General features: G+C 38.3%; 1 protein-coding gene and 1 long non-coding RNA gene across 3 annotated transcripts in view; one reads left to right on the top strand and one right to left on the bottom strand.

Moving 5' to 3' along the window:
* LOC126917770 (uncharacterized) overlaps positions 1-23,090 on the top strand; it is a 49,810-nt gene that overhangs the window by 2,879 nt on the left and 23,841 nt on the right. The window lies entirely within an intron of this gene.
* On the bottom strand, positions 8,749-14,628 carry LOC126917766 (UPF0602 protein C4orf47-like). Of its 2 annotated transcripts, XM_050725029.1 has the most exons (4): positions 11,714-14,628; positions 11,454-11,644; positions 10,635-10,908; positions 8,749-9,615 (listed from the first exon to the last, which is right to left on the bottom strand). In XM_050725029.1, exons 1-4 carry the CDS (start codon positions 11,781-11,783, stop codon positions 9,230-9,232), a joined length of 921 nt encoding a protein of 306 aa, XP_050580986.1. In that variant the 5' UTR covers positions 11,784-14,628; the 3' UTR covers positions 8,749-9,229. The 2 variants fall into 2 exon arrangements, 1 of the variants encoding a protein (XP_050580986.1); XR_007711054.1 differs by lacking the exon at positions 8,749-9,615 and having other exon boundaries at positions 10,840-10,959.

The following is a 23,090-nucleotide window of genomic DNA, read 5'->3' on the forward strand; positions in this document are numbered from 1 at the left end:
TAGGTTGAGTATTGTTTCACGTTTCCGGTGCCCTACTGTTTGTCGTTGCATATGCATGTTCTGTATGTTTTACATATGCATTGTGAATGTCTGCTTGTCTCTTATTGTTCTTATACTATGAAAAATGTATGAGGAATCTTTTAGCCCTCCGTAATACTAGTCATCGTGGTATTCGTCCGTCGGTGTACTTCATATCTATTTCAAAGTTGCTGATTCAACCATATTATATTATAATTTATATGTTATAATTATATTTTAATTTATGGATTTACCGATGGACTAAGTCTTCAGATTGACACATATTGTCCATAATTATTGGAAATTTCGGATTTGATTGACACGATGGTCGTAAAGGGCATAATTTAACAGTATGCAGGAAAATTACGCGGTTTATGGCATGGCATGTAATATTAGAATTATTCAAATCGCAAGAGAATTAAAAGTTGCGTATGAATAATATTCTATATTAATATTAATAGCCTCCTGCTTTTATTTCCATCGAGTCTCCAATATTTTGAAGAATCTCCTCAGATATAGCAAGCTTTTTTCTCCGGCTCTTTAAAGTTCCGGATAATCGAACGTAATATTTCCCAGAAAACGACAGTTTGATATGACAGCAGTTGTCTCGGAAACATTGTCTCCTCTAAGCCGCAACGATAAATTGATTTAAAAGGAATAAGAGGAAAAATATACGGTACCATCAATTTGTTCCTTTGGTATTGCACAAAGTATACTTATCACTCTTTATTTACCTTGCACAGTATCCTCTTTGCAGTGACGTATTTTACTAAATAAATGTACCGACGATTATAAAACTTTTATTGAAAATATTTAAATTTTTATATTCAGCTGAATTGGTCGCGCTTTTTCAGCGCATTTTCACGCGTATTTTTATACGCTTATAACGAATCTAAATGCATAAATAAATAAATACAGAGTATTCTCCTTCTAATATTTATGTAACGAAACAAATTAATTTCTATTTAGAGTCTGAACTTCGTAATTGTATTTATAGAAAAATTCGATTACCCGTGGTTCACTGACCATAAATTATTCGAAATTTATAAGGCATCGTACGAGAATAATTTCTCTTCTCTTCTCCGCTTCGTTTAATCGCAACGAACAAGATTTTTAATAATTCTCAGTAGCCGTGATGGTAAAAATTGTTCGGTATCGCTTGACTCCTCGTTAGAATTCATTATTTCAGTTTATCCTCTCGACTACTGCAAACTCTTTTGCCGTACCGCAGTTTCTTAGTACCAATTTTTCCTCGGAAATTCTCCATTAAATTTCTCCATACCATCCGCAAAAACTTCGTAGCGATCTCCTCGTTTATCTCCATTTCTCTCTCTCCACAATTTGCGTAAAAGAACGGCTGGAATGCAATTTATAGTGCATGGAGCAGCTTCGACGAATGGGGAAAAAATGTTTCGAACGGTTTTTCAATGGACTCACGTTCAGTGGCCAGTCATTTGGAGCGGTTTTCTCGGACATTATTTTATATAAACCATTCTAGCATAGTCCGATAAAATGATCGGATAACTGTCGAGGGGACAATAACTACGCACGGTGTGCTGTACGATATGCATCCGGAAATTGTATCCCGCAACTCCTGGCTCTCTTTCGTGTAGCTATATCCGCGAATGTAAATTTGTTTTAAGCTGCTATTTCCGTTTCGTAGAGGGCGCAATTATGATCTTAACACGCGAGTTATCAACGTCGATCAACGAACAATTTTTCTATAACGTACGTATTTTCAATAATACATAACGTTACTTTTCTTTGGACATGAAATGGTAAATTTTACATTCATTACAGATATCATTACAGTCGCTTTCCGAGCTAAATTTTGAACTAAAAAACTGTTGAACTAAATCGAAGAATAATAATTTGCGTGAACTCAATTTATAGAAATTTCATCGAGGAGCTAATAAAATTAAAAATATCGAAGCATCAATGAAAAATTGACGAAGGCTTTGCCGAAAATTGGTTTTTCATATTAAAAAGAGGCATCCTTTATTGAACTAAAGCGATTGAAATTGTTAAAAGCGGATATCACTTCCGGTTGATTGAATTTGCTGGTAAATAATTAACGAGAGGAAAAGAAGCATCGACAATATTCCTATATTACTACGAGGAACTTGATATTTTTTTTTGTGACAGAAATATACTCCCATCAGAACCCTTTTAAAAATGATAGTTGCTTAAAATAACACGTTCCAGCCGATATGTAGATCAACGGCTCTATTTTTCAGAACGATGTTATTACACAATTATCCATATGAGAATGAATGAAATTGAAATATACCGCGTTGCTACACTTTTAACGAGATTAGTATCAGGCATTAATACCATAAATATATATATATATATAAAGAGAGACATTCTATTTTTCTACCTACAGTTACTTTCAAAATTAATCTCGTTATACGCTACCTAAGGTAAATTGTTTTAATTTAGCTTAAAAAATTATTTTATTGGTGATTATTACGCGTTACAAAAACAAGTTTGCAAATCTTGCCTTATGAGAGGTTTCCAGATACACTCATGCAGGTTTTCGACTAATTTTCACTTTCCTACCGTCGTTATTTTATGATTATTATAGTTCAGGCTGTCTTGATCGTCTTTTCGGTAAAATCGCCGAATGGAAAGAGACGTTTAACATTTACGAAGGAATTACTTCGCAGCAAGTGGTTTTTGAGCTAATCGACAGGCGAGCCGTGCCGCATGAATCGATGAACCGCGTCTCGTTTTCAGTTTACCTGATAATAAGCAGGATATTTCGCTGATATTCGATACTCTCGCAAGCCCCAGCTGATCCTCATTCAACCCATTCTTACGATATGTATGTTGGTTTTAGCCCGTGGAGATTGATATTCCTAACATTCGTTGAAACGGCTGGCTTTACGGCAGCTTTCCTGTTGAAATCTGCCCTCTTCTTTCGTTCCAAACTCTCCGAGCCTTCCGTCTCCATTCTCTGTTTCGATCCGTTTCTACGTTTTCTTCGACCTCATTTTTTTTTCTCTTCAACTCCTTTTTATCACTCCCTCGTAACTCCGTGTGCGATTATTTTATTCAAAGATTATTTACAATGCTTTAAAAGAATTCATTACATCGCGATCTTAAATGGTGGAATTAAATCTTTTCGTTATATTTCGATAAAGATCTTTCTTGCTTTACGTTACATTTTGTTTGTACCGCATCTTCTTTGTTCTTTAATGGCTTTCTTTCCATTAAATTACGAATATTCTCGATTGTTCCCCCCGCTCGTTATCTTCCACCTTTTATTTGCTGGACCTTCATAGTTCTTTGTCCATTGTCTTATCCTCGTACGGGTACCACGCGTTGATTATCTACCTCATTTCTTAGTCTAATTATTTCCTCAACTTTGTCGCTCCTTTGCAACTCTTTTCCCTCTCTATCATTTACCTTTCAATTACGTACAGTACGTATTATTTTTCTTACCTTATTTACTGAAATATCATCCACCATTCGCTCTCTATACGAATACGTTTGATACTTTTAATTATCCACCTTCATAAATTTGTTTATTAGAAGAAAATAACAATCGTAAACATGTCAACGCGTTTTTACCTTGTTCTACGTATACGATATACGTATCACCAATTTGTTTTTACAACATCAAAACTACGCATTGCCCAAAGATCTTAATTAATTTGTTAATTATACTAGAATCTCGTTTGTTTCGTTTCCAAACGATTAGCCAAAGCTATTACTTAGTCACGTAAGATAATTCGTTTGTATCGAATATCGTTAGGACTTGCAAATTTCGTTATTATTTATTACATTAGTCGAAGAGATCGTGAAAGTAGCAAGGATGCCAGAAATGATCTGCCCAGCATTGCACTCTCGAAATACCGTGTTTCCAATAAACCATGTCGGAACACGATCGATCACGTGAAATTCAAGCATGCCCGCCATTTTCTAAGAGCTTCCGAGCATTTCCACGAACGAACAATGCGACCGCGGAGCTGAAAGTAAATCCCTGCTCAAAGAGGGGGTCATGAGCGTTCGATTTCCAAAAAGAAAAAAGAAAAGAAAAAAGGAGAGACAAAAATAACCGGTCGATGAAGAGAAGCACGTTTTAAGACGGGCAGGGTTATTCCTGGCCTCGTTCCATATTCGCTTTCGTGCGTTTCCTTATTTTTCATCGTTCGGACGGAACGTGGAAGCGAGACAATTTAGCAGAGAGGAGAATGTCACTTTAATCTCGTTGGCCTTAATTATAAGACCGGCGGTACGCGCTTCGAAGCGATGAATAATATCGTTAGTCGATAATAACCGGTAGACGGGCCCCGTGAGGGGAAAACGAGCAGGAGGATGTTTAATAATTTGCAGTTCGACCTCGCTGAGCTGGAAAAATGGCCGTGCGTGGAATTATTATATCCCTGGCGGTCTTCTACGTTTGCTCGCTGCGGCGAGCTGCCTTTACAATTTACGGGAAATGGAATTTTCTGCTGAACGATCCCGCGGGATTCCTGATCGGGAAGCCTTGCTAAAAAGGATATCGTTTATCACGATGATCCCCTTAGCGTTGTTTTGCGATCGTATGCCCCGCGAAAAATTTACTTCGCCTCGTTCTTCTGACGAATGAACCTGTCTCGATGGCAACTCTCTGCCTTCGCTCAAGTTTTATTCAGTTTTATTAACACGACGCTGATCCGCTATCTTCACAGCGGTACAGAACGTTTCCTTGGTTTAAATAAATTTCATAACTTTCATTCGTGTGTAATTTAGTTATAGAAACTTAAATAAAGAAATTTCTTATATTTCTCACACGTATACGTATCAGTAGGTAATTTATGTCAAGTATCGTAGTATTTTATTTAACGTTATGTGTATCTGTATTTCAATGTCGGTCATTTCCTGCGTATTTATTTCATCGACGATTAACCTACGTTCTGAAATCTTCGTTTCATTTTCTACAATTCGAGACCATAGGAAATAGAATAAAAGAATAAAGCAAGCAAAACGTATAAGAAACATTAACAGTCTCGGGGTAAAACCCCGAAATCTCGTCGTAAAGACGTCGACGTTTAGAGAGCGGCATATGCTGCGCCGTTTCCGGTGTGCTTGCGCAAAGCATCTCCCCGGTTTTCTAGGATAGAGCTTTGCCGGCTGAGCAAGACTACTCCGAGAGATTTCACTGGATTCGTCGAACTCGCATATTTTTCGATCCTCTTTGCTTTTGCCTCGCGATGCTCCTATTCTTGGCGCGTTCCTCTTACTAACCCGTGAAGAAACTCCGGCGCAGCCACAGTCGTTGCGTTTCTACTTCCATATATAGGGTGTATAAAAATAAGTGATCGATATTTACGTACCTCGTTCGTAAGTATCAGGTCACTTTTTATCACGAGACGCGATAATTCGTTCAGATGGTTAGACGTGCGAGGTAACTAGGAAACAATTTGTATAAAATGTATTCGTACGAGTCAGGAGAGTCATTTTATCGCATGATCTGATTGGCAAAGCGTCGTACGAATTGGACGCGAAGCTCGGAGATATTTTCTTAAAGTCTCGATTGAAATTTGGAATTACAAGGGAAAATTGAATAACAATTGGATTGATTAAAAAGTAACGATCGCGAGCCGTGGTAGATATAAAAATTGGAGGAGGAATTCAACGTTATTACAATACGCGAATACGAGATTTTTATCGTAACGTTAATACATATTCGTATGAATTCTTTATTCGTTTTATATTCTCTGACCATTGTTTAAATTAAAGTTTAAAGCAAACAATAATCCTTATAGGTTCTAACAAGTTCCGCTTGCGACGTTGAACTCGCTTTTCGCAAGTGTTCTAATCATTAGAGTTATGAGAAGCACAAGGTGTGAGTAAAATAGAAAGAAACGTCTGTCGGCTGATTCATCGACTCGTACTACTTCCACTGTAATTCTATCGTAATATTAGGTCGTCCGAGAAGTTTCTTTCGTTTTATAAGGAAGTAATGGATGCACAACATTTTCCGTTTTATATTATTTTATCGAATTACGTATGATCCATTTTGTTCTATCGAAATAAAGATTACAACGTTCGATAGATTAGGTTTCATGTTTGTATAAAGATGCGTCGTTGCAGACACTTTTCCGACAACCTAATACAATTGACTTGTTCACAACTTAAAAAATCAGCTTCTCAATCATTTCTATACCTCGATTTTCCTCGTCGTCTCGGTGTCTAGAATCGCACGTTATAAATACCACCCTCCTTTTTTAACACCCTTTACGTACACGCTAGTATAAATACGTGTAAGTACATAGATGATCGCGTGAATGTGTGTGGTGTTGGTCGAATGTTGTATACGCATCGTGTAGGGTGTGTATCGAGGTTGAGAAGACGAAGGATAGTAGTGGTGGAAGGTATCGCAATGCTTGGAATGTTTAATACCGGCGCAACGACACGGCACGGAGAAATGGCCGACTTCAGCCACGGAATAAATCTCGTGGAATCATACCTACCTGACGCCATTTTTTGCCTGCCAGCAAACGCCCACTTGAAAATTTTTCAGGCTGCCGCCCGAGCGAAAACGCTTATTGCAGCCCGATGCAAGAATATTCTCTACCCTCTGTTCTCTCGCTCTTCGTCCTCCTTTCGCGCGTTTTAAGAGTCTGTGATTGCTCGATTGCTTCGGCTCTGTCGGATTCCATTATATTCCACGTCAACCTAAAGTGTGTACTGAATTAATCGCGGAGAGAAATAATTCGTTTAACTATAGATCACTGACTAGGCTCGATTTATTTCGTTATACTCAACCGAATGATATTCATTCGCGAAAGAAAGAAAAACATTTATATCGAAGATTTAGGATTAAATATTGTAGCATTTTATAATTATTTATTTCAAATGGATTAAACGGGAAACGATGGTTATTTAACGTAAACTAAATACAGTAATGTGCTATAACTAAGATAATTAAATAGTTAATTTACGACTCTCGTTACCACTATTCCAACGCTCTCTTTCACGCGGACCATCCTCTTCGGCAACGCTGATGTCACGTAAACTTGTGACTTGGATTATAAGAAAAAGAAAATTGAGCCATAGCATAATTCTTAACTTTCTTTTATCAAACTTTATTATAAATTTCACGATTACAATAATCTTACAGAGGTAGTATAACATACCGAATCAGAGAAAGTCTGAACAAGAACTGCCTGAGCTTGCTCAAGTATCGGCTTATATACGTTTTGCTTTGGGGATGTTGAGGGACTTGGTGTAGGTTATGACGATAAGATGGTGACGTGTGTAAAAGATTCCGAAGATCGGGGAGGAAGTCTTATCTTTGATGTAGATTAAGATGTGGTCGATGTCACACTGACAACACTCTGACTTCTCAACGAACCATTGCCTGCTAATTCCTCTTTCTCCCTTAAGCATCCCTTTGTCTTTTCTCATAGTCCCACCACGTACGTGTTCCGCAACTGTCCGTGGTCATGGTCAGGTAGACCTTTCTTCCGTGTAATTATTTGACCGAAGAACCGACGACACATTGATGAGCCTGTCAGCACTTTAGCTTCCTCGCGACATTGTTTATGGTTCACCCGATATTTCTTAGGCCATTTGTCCACGATACTACAATATGTATAGTTGCGTTAACTTTTATTATTTATAATACGCCGCATTCCATGTCTTTCCATAACATCAGGTCGAATGCTGTACACTTATTGACACTTATTTATTGGCAGCTGTTCCCGTCATTACAAATTCTTTACACGTAATCCAAAATTTGCTAATGAAACAAAAGTTTTAGATTACGTCCCTCGTATCTTCTCGTATCTGTAGTAGAATTAACTTTCGATACAACGAAGGCGAAATGCTTCACGTATCCCTTTCTATCTTCTCGTCGAAATAAAGATAAAAATAGAGAAGAACCAAGAGGAACAAAAATTGGAAAACACGGGTCCATCGGTATTCATAATGCGATTTCGTGTACGTGGCTGGAAGAATCAACGGAAATTTGTTTCGCTCTTGTTTCGCTAGCATCGTGGACTCGTCGTCTCGTCGTATCATCGATGCTTCACAGGATTTCGTCGTTCGTCGCTTAATTTTCCGTTAATTTTCCGCGCTTACGCTATGCCGATTTCTTGCGTACTTTCCTGGGAGACAAGACTGTAACAAATTCAACTGTCATTTGAAAATAAAATTACCTAAGCTTGGATACTGCAAAAGAATAACGTTACAATATAAAATATTTATTTACCTGAAAAAGCCAGTATTCCCTTCGAAATTGTAATATGCTCGACACTTTGAAGCAAAAGTGCAATTCGTTACGAATATTTTAGCCTTCGGATCGTTTCATTCGCGGGAATAACAGTTCATGGAAGCGTTAGTTTAGCCATAGACTTAATCACAGACGGTGAAACACATGATCTTAGCAACGTGTTAGCGAGCGTTTAAGTGACGCAACGAGGCTGTCGTGCTGGTACGCGATGTTTGCCAAGAACGTTTAATTGAGACTGCCGCAAGTGGACTCCGCGGCATGGCAAGTTCGTTAGAATTTCATTAGTAAGTTCAGACGTGGTGGAGTGATTCGCTTTGGAAGGGTTGTCTCCTGTACGTAGACACGTAGCCCTGTCTTCGTATTTACCACGTGTCCACCGTTTTCAACTGTCCCGCCATTTGCATGCGTGTAAGCTGTTAAACGCGTATACTAACGAAGACAGAGAGAGAGAGAGAGAGAGAGAGAGAGAGAGAGAAAGAAAAGAAAGGAGGACAGAACCGGGAGTAACCGTGTTACACGTGTTCTTAGTGGTCTCGCGGTAATTGTTCCCTTTGCACTGCTGCTTCAGCTGAAAAGCACGCGAGTGTTGCGAGCAGTCGAGTGAAGTGGCGAACAATATAATTGCTCTCGTTGGTCTATTAAGAATGTAAATGTGTATATTAGAGGAAGAACGTAGCGTAGGTAATAATCGTTCGTCTTAAGGACTTTTTCTTTAGCGTTTCAATGGTTTAAAAGGAGAGGGTGGAGAAAGTAATCGGCGAATGAAAGTGCAGTTGAATGAATTGAAAAGGACAAAACACGACAAGTCATAGCTTCCGTCTTTCGCAGAAAAGCGATTTTTAAAATTCAGTACACTGCCTACTGGATAATTCATACCACTGTTTTATTAAAAGGTATACAAATTATAGAAAAGTATACGCGCGTTATAAAATATCGTTTCCCAATGAAATTCCTTGAAAATAATAAATGACGAAGTGAGAATTCTTATTTGTTCAAGGGATAAACTTGTGGCTTATAATCCATATAATTCGTCGCGTTACACGACGTTCTGGTAACTTGATCAATTATGCTAGCAGTATACTTGGTTCGCCGCGATGGCCCGCCACTGACAAACATACTAACAGGTTTCCGCGTTTCCTTGACAGCTTTGTCGTATGGCTCGCTGGAATACGATGGGAATTTGTGGAAGCAACCAGAGTGATTTCCACCGGGTTTCTTTGGGAATGGAACGTAAAGAATACCAGGGCCTATTATCTTAGGCGCGCGATCAACCGGTCGTACGTAAGTAGGTCCAAAATCTTTGTCCTGGTAAGGATTCGGCGGAAAATGATCCAGTGGCGCGCTGGCATTCAGAAATCGACCCGGTTGCACTGTCGCATTTAAAAGTAATTAGTGTAGGAAGGAGTATTAATTAATATAAAGTAATAAATCATTTTTTTTCTTTTTGAACGCGCGTGGAATACGATGTAGTATTTTTAGAAAGCATCTTTATTCAGCGTGACACGACACAGAGCGGCCGGTACATAATTAATCTACCAGGCTAATAATAATTAAGCGAGTGAAAATCACCGGTTTAGTTAATTCTGCGTGTTTGAAGACCTCTTTCTTTTCCTTTTAAATTAGTCTCGACAGAAGTTTGAAAGCTCGCACAGGGCAGGGTAAAAGAGCGAGGAGAAGGAAAGCAGCCGTCTAGCCGTAGCTAGGTTTCATTTTCTTTCCTCTCTTACGACAAAAATGTAATTAGTTGCACCAGCTTGGGAAACAAAATGTTACCAAAAGGAGAAAAAAAAAGCGAAAACGAGGGTGAACGTGGGTCTCCAATCTTCTTCCGCGTTAGAAGCCTTCTGTATATTACCTCGATAATATTGTCTGTCTTGTCTACCGCTGCCAGGAACGAGTAACGAACAAAAAATAAGAAATAAGAAGCGAGACCGGCGTGGCAAATACAAAAATTAGAAGATACCTGACGATGTAGCATACGCTCGTTCACCAATGTAAATGAACGCTTAGTTCAAAGTATCTGTTGTACGAAATTTTGAAATTTCATTTGCACTGTAATAAGTAGAGTGTGGATATTTATGCAAATTTGTAATTTTATGAATCCAATTTAAATAATGAAACCTAGATGGAAGTTTGTTTTACCCACTAAACATCATAACCCATGTTACACTTTGGATATTTCATATATTTCTGCGAATCGAGCTCGTGTTATGCATTTTGCAACTTCCAAGTATCTCATAAAAAATCCATAAAATTCGCAATGTGGTGATAAAATATAACCATATTTTTTTTCATATTTGTGTCAAACTGTACCAGTATTTTGCATACATATTTCGTTACAGTGTGCACGAATTTTCAAAATAGTCTATTAGAAAATAAAATCCATTACCTACGCGTTCTTGCGGCGGGTCATAAGGATCGTAGGAATACGATGGAAAGGGATTCAAACAAATGTTGGCGTATCCTGGACCACCGAGAGGATTGGGTTTAATCTTCACGTTCGGCAGTTCGGGCCTCCGTCCTCCCTTTTTACGTTCTTCTGGCGCAGTTCTGAAGTAAGTTACTTTCTCGAAACATCCATGATAATCGCCAGGCGTGGAATGTTTCTTGGCAGGAGAGGGTGGCAATAGAATCCCTCCGATTTTTGCCTTATCACGTTCCAACTGCGAAACGGTGGATGTATCAGGTTGGCTTCTTTAGCATTGTCGCTAGAACTGCAAAAGTAAGACCCCTCAAACTTCCGTATTTACCGATAGAAACCGATAGAAACCGATAGAAAATTAACTTTGTGATTTTAGATTCTTCAATTTCGAATTGAAACGATATCTCGTTGCACTTTGTGATATTCCTCAATGATTTTAATATATTAGGTCGTCCGAAAAGTTTCTTTCGTTTTATAAGAAAATAATGGATGCACAACATTTTCAGTTTTACATTATTTTATCGAGTTACCTATGATCCATTTTGTTCTATAAAAATAAAGATCACAATGTTCGACAGATTAGGTTTCGTGTTTGTATAAAATGAGTCGTTGTAACAGACGTGTCTGTAAAAGAAAGACACTTTTCGGACAACCTGATAGTTTCAAATCTCCATTTAAGAAATTTTAGATTTTTCAATTTCAAAATGACTGCAGATGCCAAACACGTGGAGAAAGACAATGCTGCTAGCGATGAATGAATTCGACCCAATTACATCGTGTGATTACCTGTTCTTTCGCTTCGATGCGCCATGGCTCGTGCAATGCCTCTCCATCAAAAATTCGCACGAATTTCTCCTCAAATAGATCAGTCGGTGGCCCCGCCAGCATTTGAGGTCCTTTTTCAATACCTTCGCGAAATTTCACAGGAATTCCCTGGTGCTTGTCGAAGGGTGCCGGCGATGGATCGTGGAAATACCCTTCGGAAAATAAAACAGAAGTATCAGCGAGTAAAGGAAGTTCTCATCCATCGACGAGGTATACTTTACCTATTCTATCGAGATCCGTTTTTCCAAATCGTTTGCCCAAAGGTTCCAATATGTATCTCCTTTTCTCCATTGTTGTATCCGATTTGATACTTTAACTTATTTTATTTCGTATCCGAAATACGAATAACCTGAAATTTTATCTGATTTTCGTATGATTCTGAGCGTCAATTGTCCGAACAACAAATTCGTTGATAATTCGATTTTCAACGTCGGAAGATCTTTTTATGCGAAAGTTTTTGAAGAAAATGTCTTTTTTACCAGCATCATTTTTAAATCGTATTTCACTTAGGCACATAACCAGTTGTTCTTCAAATATTTTGAAAAAGAAATCTTTCAACGTAATCTTAAAATCTTTTGGGTCCTTCGGACTTTGTTTCGTCGATTTTTAGGAAAATTGAAGCGAAACACGTTTTTCGGTAACTGCTTGGTAGATTCGGCACTTTTTCTCGCAGTCAATATTTTATTCATCGCGAAATACTAGATTTATGGAGCTATTGGCCCTAGAAGGATTCAAAGTTCAGCTTGTTTAAAACTGTTATCCTCTTTACCGACATATCGATCAATACAAAAAAGAAATGAAACAAGAAATCGTTCTATAAAACGTGACTATACCTATAAATCAAACAAATAGAACTACCGACGATATACATAGCAAGTACATAAAATTGAAAGGTAAAAGCTAAGACGAGTAACAATGTGTTGTAAATGAAATAAGTACAAATGTAATTGAATCTTTTCAATTGGTTTCCTACATACAAAGAACGCGAACACGGCGAGAGACTCGATCAAAAATATTATCGACACTTGTTTCTCTACTTTGTAGCATCGATAATCAAAGGATAAGAAATTTTTCACGATAACGAAAAAATATTGAATCCAATATACATCGTGTACAATGGCTCGACAAATTATTCGAACGCGCGCTACTAACATCCTAAGCAATAAAAATGGCAAACAAATTTTTCCAAGCCATCTTCCACCGATAAAGTATGATTTATCAAGCCTGTGAAACCGAAAAACTTTCGTATCTGGGATAAAACTTGGCTCGTATCAACTCGATTCTCGCTTGCTGACGTTCGACACATTTCGCGTGAATGAAAATCCTTTCGACGAACACCGATGTAATTGCAAATCCTCGCAATCCTTGGAAAATCTTCGCTCTGGTTTACAAGCAGTCACGGAATCGATGCTACTTCGTGACAGACATTCGTCGTTCTTGAGATTCCTCGGCTTCGGATAACTGAATAGGCAAGAAAACGTTTTCGCCACTGATGAAACGTTCCTAACCGGTCTCTTCACGGTAATGAGTTGTTCTTAATGAGTTGATGTTGCCAGACGAGATGTTACCATTCGCAATGGTAATGGTGGAAACATTTCATTACCGCGTTGTTTGTGAACACCGTTTATCTGCTTGCGCATGATTTATATACATAGACCAGACAGAGTGTACTTTCCAACCTACGATTCGCATAATTATTCAGGACAAGAGTTTTCGTTCATGGAAACGGAATAATCCTTCCACCAAGAACAAGCTGAATCGGTGGAATAAGTTTTGTTACCGTAAATCTTCTACCATTATCGACAACGTTAACTTTGAACTTCAAAATCGAGGTTTACGTTCGCGGATATTCACTTTTGGAAAAATTCCCATTAAATCGAAGTTAGACGTCGTGAAATGCAAAGATTACATTTTTTCGTTCTACAAAGAGCAACGACAATTTCCATTCGGTTGTTTAATATCAAAATTAGCTCTTCTATAAAATTTTCTATTAGGTTGTCCGGAAAGTGTCTTTCTTTCGCAAACGTGTTTCTTACAACAGTGCAAACGTGAAACCAAGTGTGTGAAATGTCGCGATGTTTATCTCAAAATGAATCGTACGTAATTCGACAAAATAATATAAAACAAACAACGTTGTGCGTCTATTATTTCCTCATAAAACGAAAGAAACTTTTCGGACAACCTAATATAATATATTCAAAGGATAAACATTGTCTGGAAAATTCGGATTGTTTATATTTACCATATTTTTCTCCTGTGACCTAAATAGCAATTTAAATGTAGCTTTGCTTCGTGTTTGACTATCGCGCTATCGCAAATTCACTGGCGGTAGTCGGTAGCAGACTGTACACAGACATTCGGCAAAAAGACGCTGTCTCGTCCCATGTTCCCCGACGATTTACAGTCCACTCGGTCTGGCCGCGTTCTCGCGCACGTGTACACGCTCTCAGACGTAACTAAGGTTACTGCGCTAAGTTGCAGGCAAACAGATGTAATGGCGAAGCTATGCCGGATAAAGCGGACGTGTGTTTACACGCGAGCCTGAAACATACGGACGTGCATTCGGATGTAGCGAAAATTAGCGCATTAAGCGAGAAATGGAGCACGCTGAGTAAAATTCCGCGCACGGAATTTACAACCGAGCCAAAACACGCGCACGGTTGTTACTTTAAGTTTCGCAGACGAATTATTCGTTAACGAATATTCCAAAGCAGCGCCAGCCGAGGTTGCGTTATGAATCCGTAGAAACGTAAACTCTCTGCGTATAACGTTTCGCTTAAGTTTTTCTCAATCCACTTTCAAATTGTTGAATCGGAGTCGAAGCGTTAATTCGTAAATTGCTGTTACGTAGAGCGAATGGTCCGACTTTATGGCTACGTTTCGTTGATCGTACAGCGGCACGTGTGTTACGTACATGCTTGCGTAGTGTCGTAGACAAAAAGAAAGTAGTTTTTCAAATAAGGATATTTCCAAAGAGATACCTTACATATTTCCCTAACTTCCTCTGAGACGACAATTTCATCGATCGCACAGACATTCGCAACGTTCGAAATTTAAATATTTAATAGATAATCTCACTGCAATTAGCTGCGATGATGAAAATATAAATTTACCTAAACATTCGCAGTCTACTGATCTCCAGTGTTATAATACAAACTTCATCGTATTTGTTAGAGGTGTTGATTTATTAAAGAGACGGATGATCAAATTGTAATAGTCAGTGCATATTAAAATCACTTTAAATACAAGTACAGAGATAGCGTACGCCGGTCGTTATCATCGTTCGCTCAATGCTACTGTTCAACTATACTATTGCTGTTCGACTGTATGATTCGCTATAATGACTCGCTATACTGATTCGCTATAACGATTATTCTAGAGAGCACGTTCGTCAATTTGTGTCGACCGGTGGTATTACAAAACAAATGTCAAATTGTGATGAAATATTCTTAAAAATTGGAACACGGCGAAACCGCAGAACTCAGTCGAGTCGAACCGAAAACAAACGAAATCCCTTGAAACGTCGTTAACTGTAAAGCGCATCACGATGCCGTAGCCGTAGGTTCGCGATAAAGTTCGCGGAAGCGAGGAACTCCATTATCCAGAGAGGCGACAATACAACTTTCCTTTTCAACGTAGCTGCAGATCGTTCCCGGAGCGAATCTCTCGGAGGATCGGTCGCTCCACCGCGGAATCGGGTACGCGTCGTACCGGCAATTTCCTGCACCCTATCTGCCGCCATATTTTCATGGGATCCGGCTGCAGTCGGCTCGCGGAACCGGAGCGACAACGGCTGCGATAATAACTAAACTTTCGATTGCCGGGGCGAACCATTAAGATAAGACGAGGCAAAAGGGAACGACGCCCAGCTTTAAGGAGACCAACGGAAGATGAACAGAGTGTGGGAGAGAAAGCGAGAGAGAGAAAGAGAGAGTGAGCTCGACTCTCGAGTTGGAAATCGGTGGATGGCGGAAGATGAGAGGAGAGTCGGGTGAGATCGGAAAAGAAGGTGTCGGAAAAAGGAAGCGGAATGGAGACGGTCTCTCCTGAAAGGAAGCCAAGTTACCGGAGAAGGAGGAAAGGGAGAAAAGGACACGGATATATATCTGCCTTTCGAGAGATCGATTAAGATTAAACGCCTAGTTGCCGGGCTTAAGTCCCGGATACAATAGGGAAGCTGAGATTGGGTTTCACGGATTGAAATCAAGGACGTGGTCGTTTAATTTGCAAATGGAAAGGATCGCGGCCACTCTGTCGTTTCTTTTAAGGTGGTTCTCAGAGGGATAAGGTCTGACAGGTGACGCTCCGGTCAAGGAATACTCCCGCGTTGCTGCGGTCCAACTTGCTCCACCTTGGAACACGGAACAAGTTCCAGGGGACTATAGTACTTCGTACGAACTCGGAGGACTCGGTTTCCGATTGATGTCGGAATGTCGGACGAGTGTGTTTTGTACATTGATTGGAAGATTCAAAGACGGTAATTAGAAGTTTGAGAAAATATATTCGGGAGAAAATGTAAAGTATGCGTCCATAAGTAGAGGAAAGAAAGAAATTGCGAACGTTATTTTCTAAATTGACTTTGGTATTTGCTGTTATACGTGTCACCTGCTCAGGGTAAACGAATATACATCGTCTGCTTGTTATTATTAGTTATAAAGTAATAATAAAGAATTAATTACCTTGACATCAGAAAATAAAACGATTATTTGAATAATTCCGATCATACAGCATCCGAGCAACGATCGCCATCCCAGCTGCGAGGATTACAGCGAAAATCGCGAGATAAATGCATCAAATGTAGGTTACACCTTGACTGCGGATTTTTCTGCATTTATAGAAAGGTGGAAGATGTAAAAATATATGGAATGCCCCAAGTACGGTACTTGTTATGATATTTAGTAAATAATATGATTTTCTACTCGAGTTCCATATTTTTAAATATACCTCGTATCTTGTCGACTTTTTCATAAAAGCGTCGTAAAATCATTTGGGCGACTTTGTGAAAAAAGAGTTATTAGGTGCCCGGACTTGCACGAACGCGATTAGGAGGCAATTAGTTTGCCCGGGAGCAGTGGAATCGTCAAGCGGAGGCGAGGGCTGAAAATCATTTTCTCTGCCGTGAATCCGTGTGAGTCGTGCAAAAAATGACTAGAAACGCGAGGATCCAGAAAAGATTAATGCGTTAACGAGAGTTTCAGGTCATCCCCTTTATCTGGAGGCCGGCTACACCGGAAGATAGGTAATTTAAAAGTCCCGAACGCGTAGATACTGTTTGCCCTTTCCCATTCTCGATATTCAGCTCAGTTTTTATTCGTTTCTTGCTCGCTGCCCCTCCTACTCTCTTCTTCCTTTTTTATTTTTTTTTTTTTTCTACTTATTACAATGTCAAGCGAGTAATCTCTTCCGTGACCTGATTCTTGCCACGAGCGTGATCGAAGAAATCAAGTTTCGAATTAAGAAATTTTTACATTTCGTTAACGATAACGATAATACATAGAGCAGCAAGCACCTAAGCCATTATTGTACTTATTTTAGAATGAAGAGTAACGGGCAGACAAATATCGCGAAACTTGTAATAATTAACACTTTCGCGTCTCAAGAGAAAACCAGAGACCGTTCGTTGTGGTTAGATAATATTCATCTTGACAAACGTAGAAATAACTATAAAAAGGCTAAGGATGATTAGAATGAAAAATGACTCGAATGTATTAGTACGGTAGTAAGAATTATACCGGAGACGTGCGAAGAGGTGGAATTCTTTATTCGGATTTTTCCTCCAATGGCAAATTATTTCGAAAAGGATGGATGACGCAACGTGTGCGTCGTTACACGCAAAAGTATTAATATCGATATGATCTGTTAACGATGATCCGAAGACGCGCTCAAAGTTAGAGGAAACGAGTTTTTGTCGGCATTTAGAATTCTAATTACAATGTTTCTCTGATTTCATTTCGTGTCTATGATGGAACTCGAGCAAAACCGTGCAATCAATACGAAAAAAGATCGATGCGATTAGATTTGTGTCGCGTATCGAACTTTCCAAATGGTCGTTAATCCCGCGTTAGTTCGCTGTTTTTCGCGACCGTGTGCCATTCGTTTCACCCCATGGCGAGTGCGCCCGTGGATAATCAAGAAGTTTGTCACGAACGCGACCTCTTTGATATATGCGTTCATCGCAGGATAACGAAATTAAGGAAGCGCAGTTCGATCCTTGCTATCGGTCTCTGGGAACATACCTTGGCCTGATTCGATCTCATTAGTCCGAAAGGAAGAAGGTCGCGGAGAAGGAGGAGGAAGGATTCCCTGGAGAATACCGAAACGCTGCTTCCAACAGGATCTGACAAAAAATGAATGGAGGTTGTCTCTGTTTTTCCAGTCAGGAGAGATTTCTCGATGCCGATCGTTTTCCCTCGTGTTCGTTTGACGTTTGGTACAACTCATTTCTTTTGTATCCAATTTCGTTGTACTTCGATGTGACGCAGAAATTCAGTGGCTATTTATGGAACCAAGGATTTTTAACGAATACCGTCATTTATTATTTGGTTACGAATTTTTATACGTGTACATATTTCTATAAATACAAGCAAAGAAATATACCAAATGTAGTTGAGATATTTCGAATTTGAAATATCCCGAAATTTATTTCGCTCGTTAGAAATTACAGGGAATGTTCTACGTTAAATATCTTTGCGCATTGTAAGCATTCTGTGCATTTTTGTACTTTTATAGTTCGCACAAATGCATAAAACTATCAGGTATACGTATTTATCGATGGAGAGAAAGAAATCGAAGGAAAGCAAAATGTTAAAGACAATTAGAGTTAGATTATCGTTAAGTCATTTATAATTATTTAGAATGAAATAATCGTCATATAACGTCGAATTTGTAATCATGATTTCCAGAAACAGTGTGCAAGATATTCCAAGATATAAAATTTTAGCTAATTGGTCTGAATCTTCGTATATGCATAATTCTACTTATTTTAAAAGAATCCTGCTAAGGACTGGTATTTGGAATTAACTCGGTGGCAAATTCTGTCTGCATTAGAAGGCTGAGTACACCAGCAAAGAATTTTCTTTAGTTACTTAAGCAACTTTGCCGGGTTTCTCGCGTAACGGTTTTCCCTAAGAACAGTTTCCCAAGGAAGCTTAAAGTTTCGTTGAGCATCGTGAGTTTAACCGGAACAAAAACATTTCTGTTCGTCGGTAAAGCCACCCGGGCCACCCTTAAACGGTCGGAACGACTTCAATCATAATACGGTATCGCGACCCGCAATAAAAAATTTCATTAGCAAAGTAATTAATTAAACGAATGTCAAACGCGGCGATGCTACCGATCATAACGCGTTCTTTTACAGGATTCTGCGGGACAACGCCGAATGTTATATCCGCGACCATGAAAATTTAATTTACAAATACACCATCATCTGGACTTCTCCTTTGTGTCGATCCTGTACGATCATTTACGATATCTCAATGTATTATTGATGCGAGCGTGTATGAATAGAACAAGATGGGATATAATATAGAATAATATATAAAGAAATATAAACTAATAGATAAAGATGAACAATAAGAACTATAGTATATATTCCCTATGAAAAATATTTTTGTTTTATTTGGTAGATTTTTTACAATCAATTCTCATTGAGAATTATAATTAAATTATTTTGGCGTGGTACTGTAACTTGGATTATAAGAGTTTATATTATGTTTGATTCTAGTTGAATCTAATGCTTTAATATAAAGGGTCTTTTTAGTCTGCGGGACGATGCCGAATGTTACATCCGCGACCAGGAAAATTTAATTCACAAATACACCATCATCTGGACTTTTCTTTCGTGTCGATCCTGTACGATCATTTACAATCAATAAATTATTGATTATATCGGAGGGAAAAAATGCGTGCGTGTATGAATACAACAAGATGGGATATAATATAGAATAATACATAAAGAAATATAAATTAATAGATAAAGATGAACAATACGAACTATAGTATATATTCCCTATGAAAAATATTTTTGTTTTATTTGGTAGATTTTTTACAATCAATTCTCATTTAGAATTATAATTAAATTATTTTGGCGTGGTACTGTAACTTGGATTATAAGAGTTTACAGTATGTTTGATTCTAGTTGAATCTAATGCTTAAATCTAAAGGATCTTTTTAGTCTGTGGATCTGATCCGTCGTGTCGAGTAGTATGAAAAATATTGCTGAAAAAATTGTGATCGTATTTTTGAATTTAACCATGGAATTTCAGCGCATCGAACGGTCAGTGTTGATTCGATTAAGCTTTTCATTGGGGAAAGTTCTCGTTGTAATTACTTCGAAAGGAATTTAATAACTGTAGTTCATTGTGATGTTAATGTTCAATGAGTATCGGTGTAGTTGCCGGAAAACAATTCCTGCAAGTTTGGTCGAATTTCAGATTATAATTATATTTGTTCGTTATAACGCTTGATCGAGAGAATCCGATAGTACCGAACAGGGTCCGAAATGAATAAATAGATACGTAATTAATTTGTTTCCGAAGAATGCGAGCTAATTGGACGACGTAAGGAAACTATTTACGTTGTTTCGTTATTGGAAACTATTTTCCTGGTGCATCGGAGTTATACTTATGTAATCAGAATTTTGTTTATTTAACTTTAGTCCGAATTTTATCAGTTTCATTCGAGTCGTTCAAACGAGCCTCTTAGAAGCCAAACTGATCAACTTCCTCCTTTTATCAATTTCTTAATTTCATTACTTGACTATACGATTAAAAAGCTTAAAAAAAAAACAGATGATTTATTTTCTCAAGTTCATTCATCGCAAGAACGTAGAGTAAATAATGGTAAATTCCGACGTGAATTTAAAAAGACAATATTTGTAAAATCATCGTTGTTCCTTATTTTTCGATTGATAAAGTTGATCAATGTGGCTGGCTGTAACTCACTTTCATATTCCTTTCGTGTTTTACCCAACAGAATATAATTTGAAATATCGGTGTTATTTACTTTGAAAAATTATCGAGAAGTTTTAATCCGAGATAAAATTAATGTTCTATTCCTATTTCATTTGTTCTCTTTGCGCAGGATGTGCAACAGCTAGTAATCGTTTGCGTTAAAATCATCGTCCACTCTACATTGAGAATTTCATTACAGAAGAGATATATACGTCATTGTGTTTCATGAGTGGTTGGAATAATTTACATTTCGGTACCTTCATAAATTATTCTAGCAGAAATATCGCATGACTTGATGCGTTCTACATAATTTGTACATTTAGTAGTTAGAATAATATAAACATTTTGAATAAATCTACTTATAGCTTGTGTTAATATGCATAATCGATATTATATCTATGAATTACGTGTAGCGGTGCATTTGATAAAAAAGAAATTCGATGGCAAAATAATCGAATTGAAAGTTTCACGCTATTTTTTCAAATTCTACGACCAGACCGTCGCCTACGCATCGAATGTTTACGATCCACTTGGCGCATTGAACATCGCCTGTTCGTTTATTTTCCTTTCAAAGAAAAATGCTCAAGTGCGGTCCCTCTTTTGTTCCGACAATAAAGATCGTTTGTTCGTGCACTCATAAACCAAGGGAACAATAATTTTATCAAGGCGTACAGTTATGTTTCTTACCGTGAAGGGTTTGATCCGTAAAATTGTCGCGTTATTGCTCGTAAACGCTGCGGGCTGACCGTGAAATAAAATATTCTCGCGTGCTCTGTAATCAAAAGTTTCATGCGTCGGCTTCGTTATAAAAATTTGACGACCTGTCCACTCCGAAAGCCACGTAACAATTGGATAAAAGGTAACGTCCATTAGATTTTCACTGTTTAATTCCAGGATAAAAATCATCGAGCCAAGTTCCTTGAAACTTTTTAATCTCCGAAATGTTCCATTTCTGATTCATGGGAGAAGTGTAATTTTTTATTCTCCAAGTTCTGAAAGCTTTGCAGAAGTTTTAATTATATGAATTATATATTTTTAACTCAAACAACACTTTTAGAGGGAACAACTCAATTAGTACACTATCCGGGAATAATTAATTCCCCCCTGGTTATTCTTTTGTACACTACGCGATGATAATGAATTTTGTTCCTTCGTTCTTCTCCTATGCTGTATTAGATTAATAAACCTCGTGGAGAAAAGTAATTGAAAAATTATTAATTGCAGTAAACTCTAGGGAAAAAGAACCGAAGACGATGTTTCCAACAAATTATCCTGTAACTTTTAAATTTCAAAATGTTTTACATAACGCGCGTAATACGCTGTTACATATCAAAGTTTTCTATGTCGAATGTTCAAATATTTCCACTGTACGCGTTCGAACGATGTGAATAGTTTTATGACAAAGAACATTGACACGATGGCAAAGAACGGGTTGAACGACCAGATTCTGCTTCGTTAATTCGAAACTGGGAGAAGTCAACTCGACGACGACGTAAAGCCGATCGATCTTTGCCAGCAGCTTCCTTGAAGAGGATGTTGTTCGATGGTCGAAGCAACCGCACAAACAGATCGCCAGAAAGGCGATGGTTAAGCATCAGACGAGATACGTAGCCCGGATGCCCATGTCGTAGGAGCGGCACGCGTCCCAGGACCAATGGGAGAAGCCACAGAACTGCAGAATTATCGATGCCGCGGTGGCATTGCGGCGCCGTGTCCATTAATTCGACGTTAGCCTAAGGGGCTTTAAATAATTAATCCCGCGGCCCACCTGCCGCGATTAAACGATGCAATTAAACCGACCCGTGGGTTTACTTAACCGAAGATTGCCGACCTTCCGGCCGCTGACTTTCTACGCCCTAAAACATCTGGTCGGTGGTATGAAAATGGGAAAAGACCATTAAAAGAACTGCGAACACCGCGTTGAAGCGAAGACGATGTACGAAGGAAGATATATTGGCAAGAGAAAATTTACTTTGAGATTGTTTTGCGAACGAGCGAGTTTTAGAAAAACGATAAGAAGAAGGTTGGATTATACGCAAATAACGAGGCTGTATTTAGTCGTGGAATAATTTTAGAACGTAGGCATGATCATAAAGTTTCATAGAATTAACGAAAGCTGGAAATACTCGTCCGTATTCGTTTTTATGTTTTTACAAACGTAACTAAAGAAATTTGTTTCGTTCATTAAATATCTCCACTTTTGTTTTACATGCTCTTCTATATTGTACGAACTGTGTAGATTTTTGCATCTTTAAATTTCCCAAAAGTGTATAATCGTTCGCGTTCTACACACGCGGAATCGTGACTCATCTTGATAAATCAATTCCATCAGATTTAACATAGTATTAGGAAAGTGTTTTTCTTTCGCAAACGTGTTTTTTACAACAGCGCACGTTCATACAGACGTGAAACCAAGTCTCAAAACAAAATAGATCGTACAAAAACAACAACATAATATAAAACAAAAAACGTTGTGCGTCTATTATTTCCTCATAAAATACTGCTAATACTAGTACCAACGTTTGTCCCCTGTTGTCTAGACAAAGTTATCGTACACCTACAGTTTTATCGAACCTATAATCTGTCAAACATTCCGAGTACGCTTCATCAAAAGTCGAATTAACCAAGCATTTCCCAATAAATCTGA

The sequence above is a fragment of the Bombus affinis genome, chromosome 6, assembly GCF_024516045.1.
Source record: "Bombus affinis isolate iyBomAffi1 chromosome 6, iyBomAffi1.2, whole genome shotgun sequence".
NCBI lineage: Eukaryota > Metazoa > Arthropoda > Insecta > Hymenoptera > Apidae > Bombus > Bombus affinis.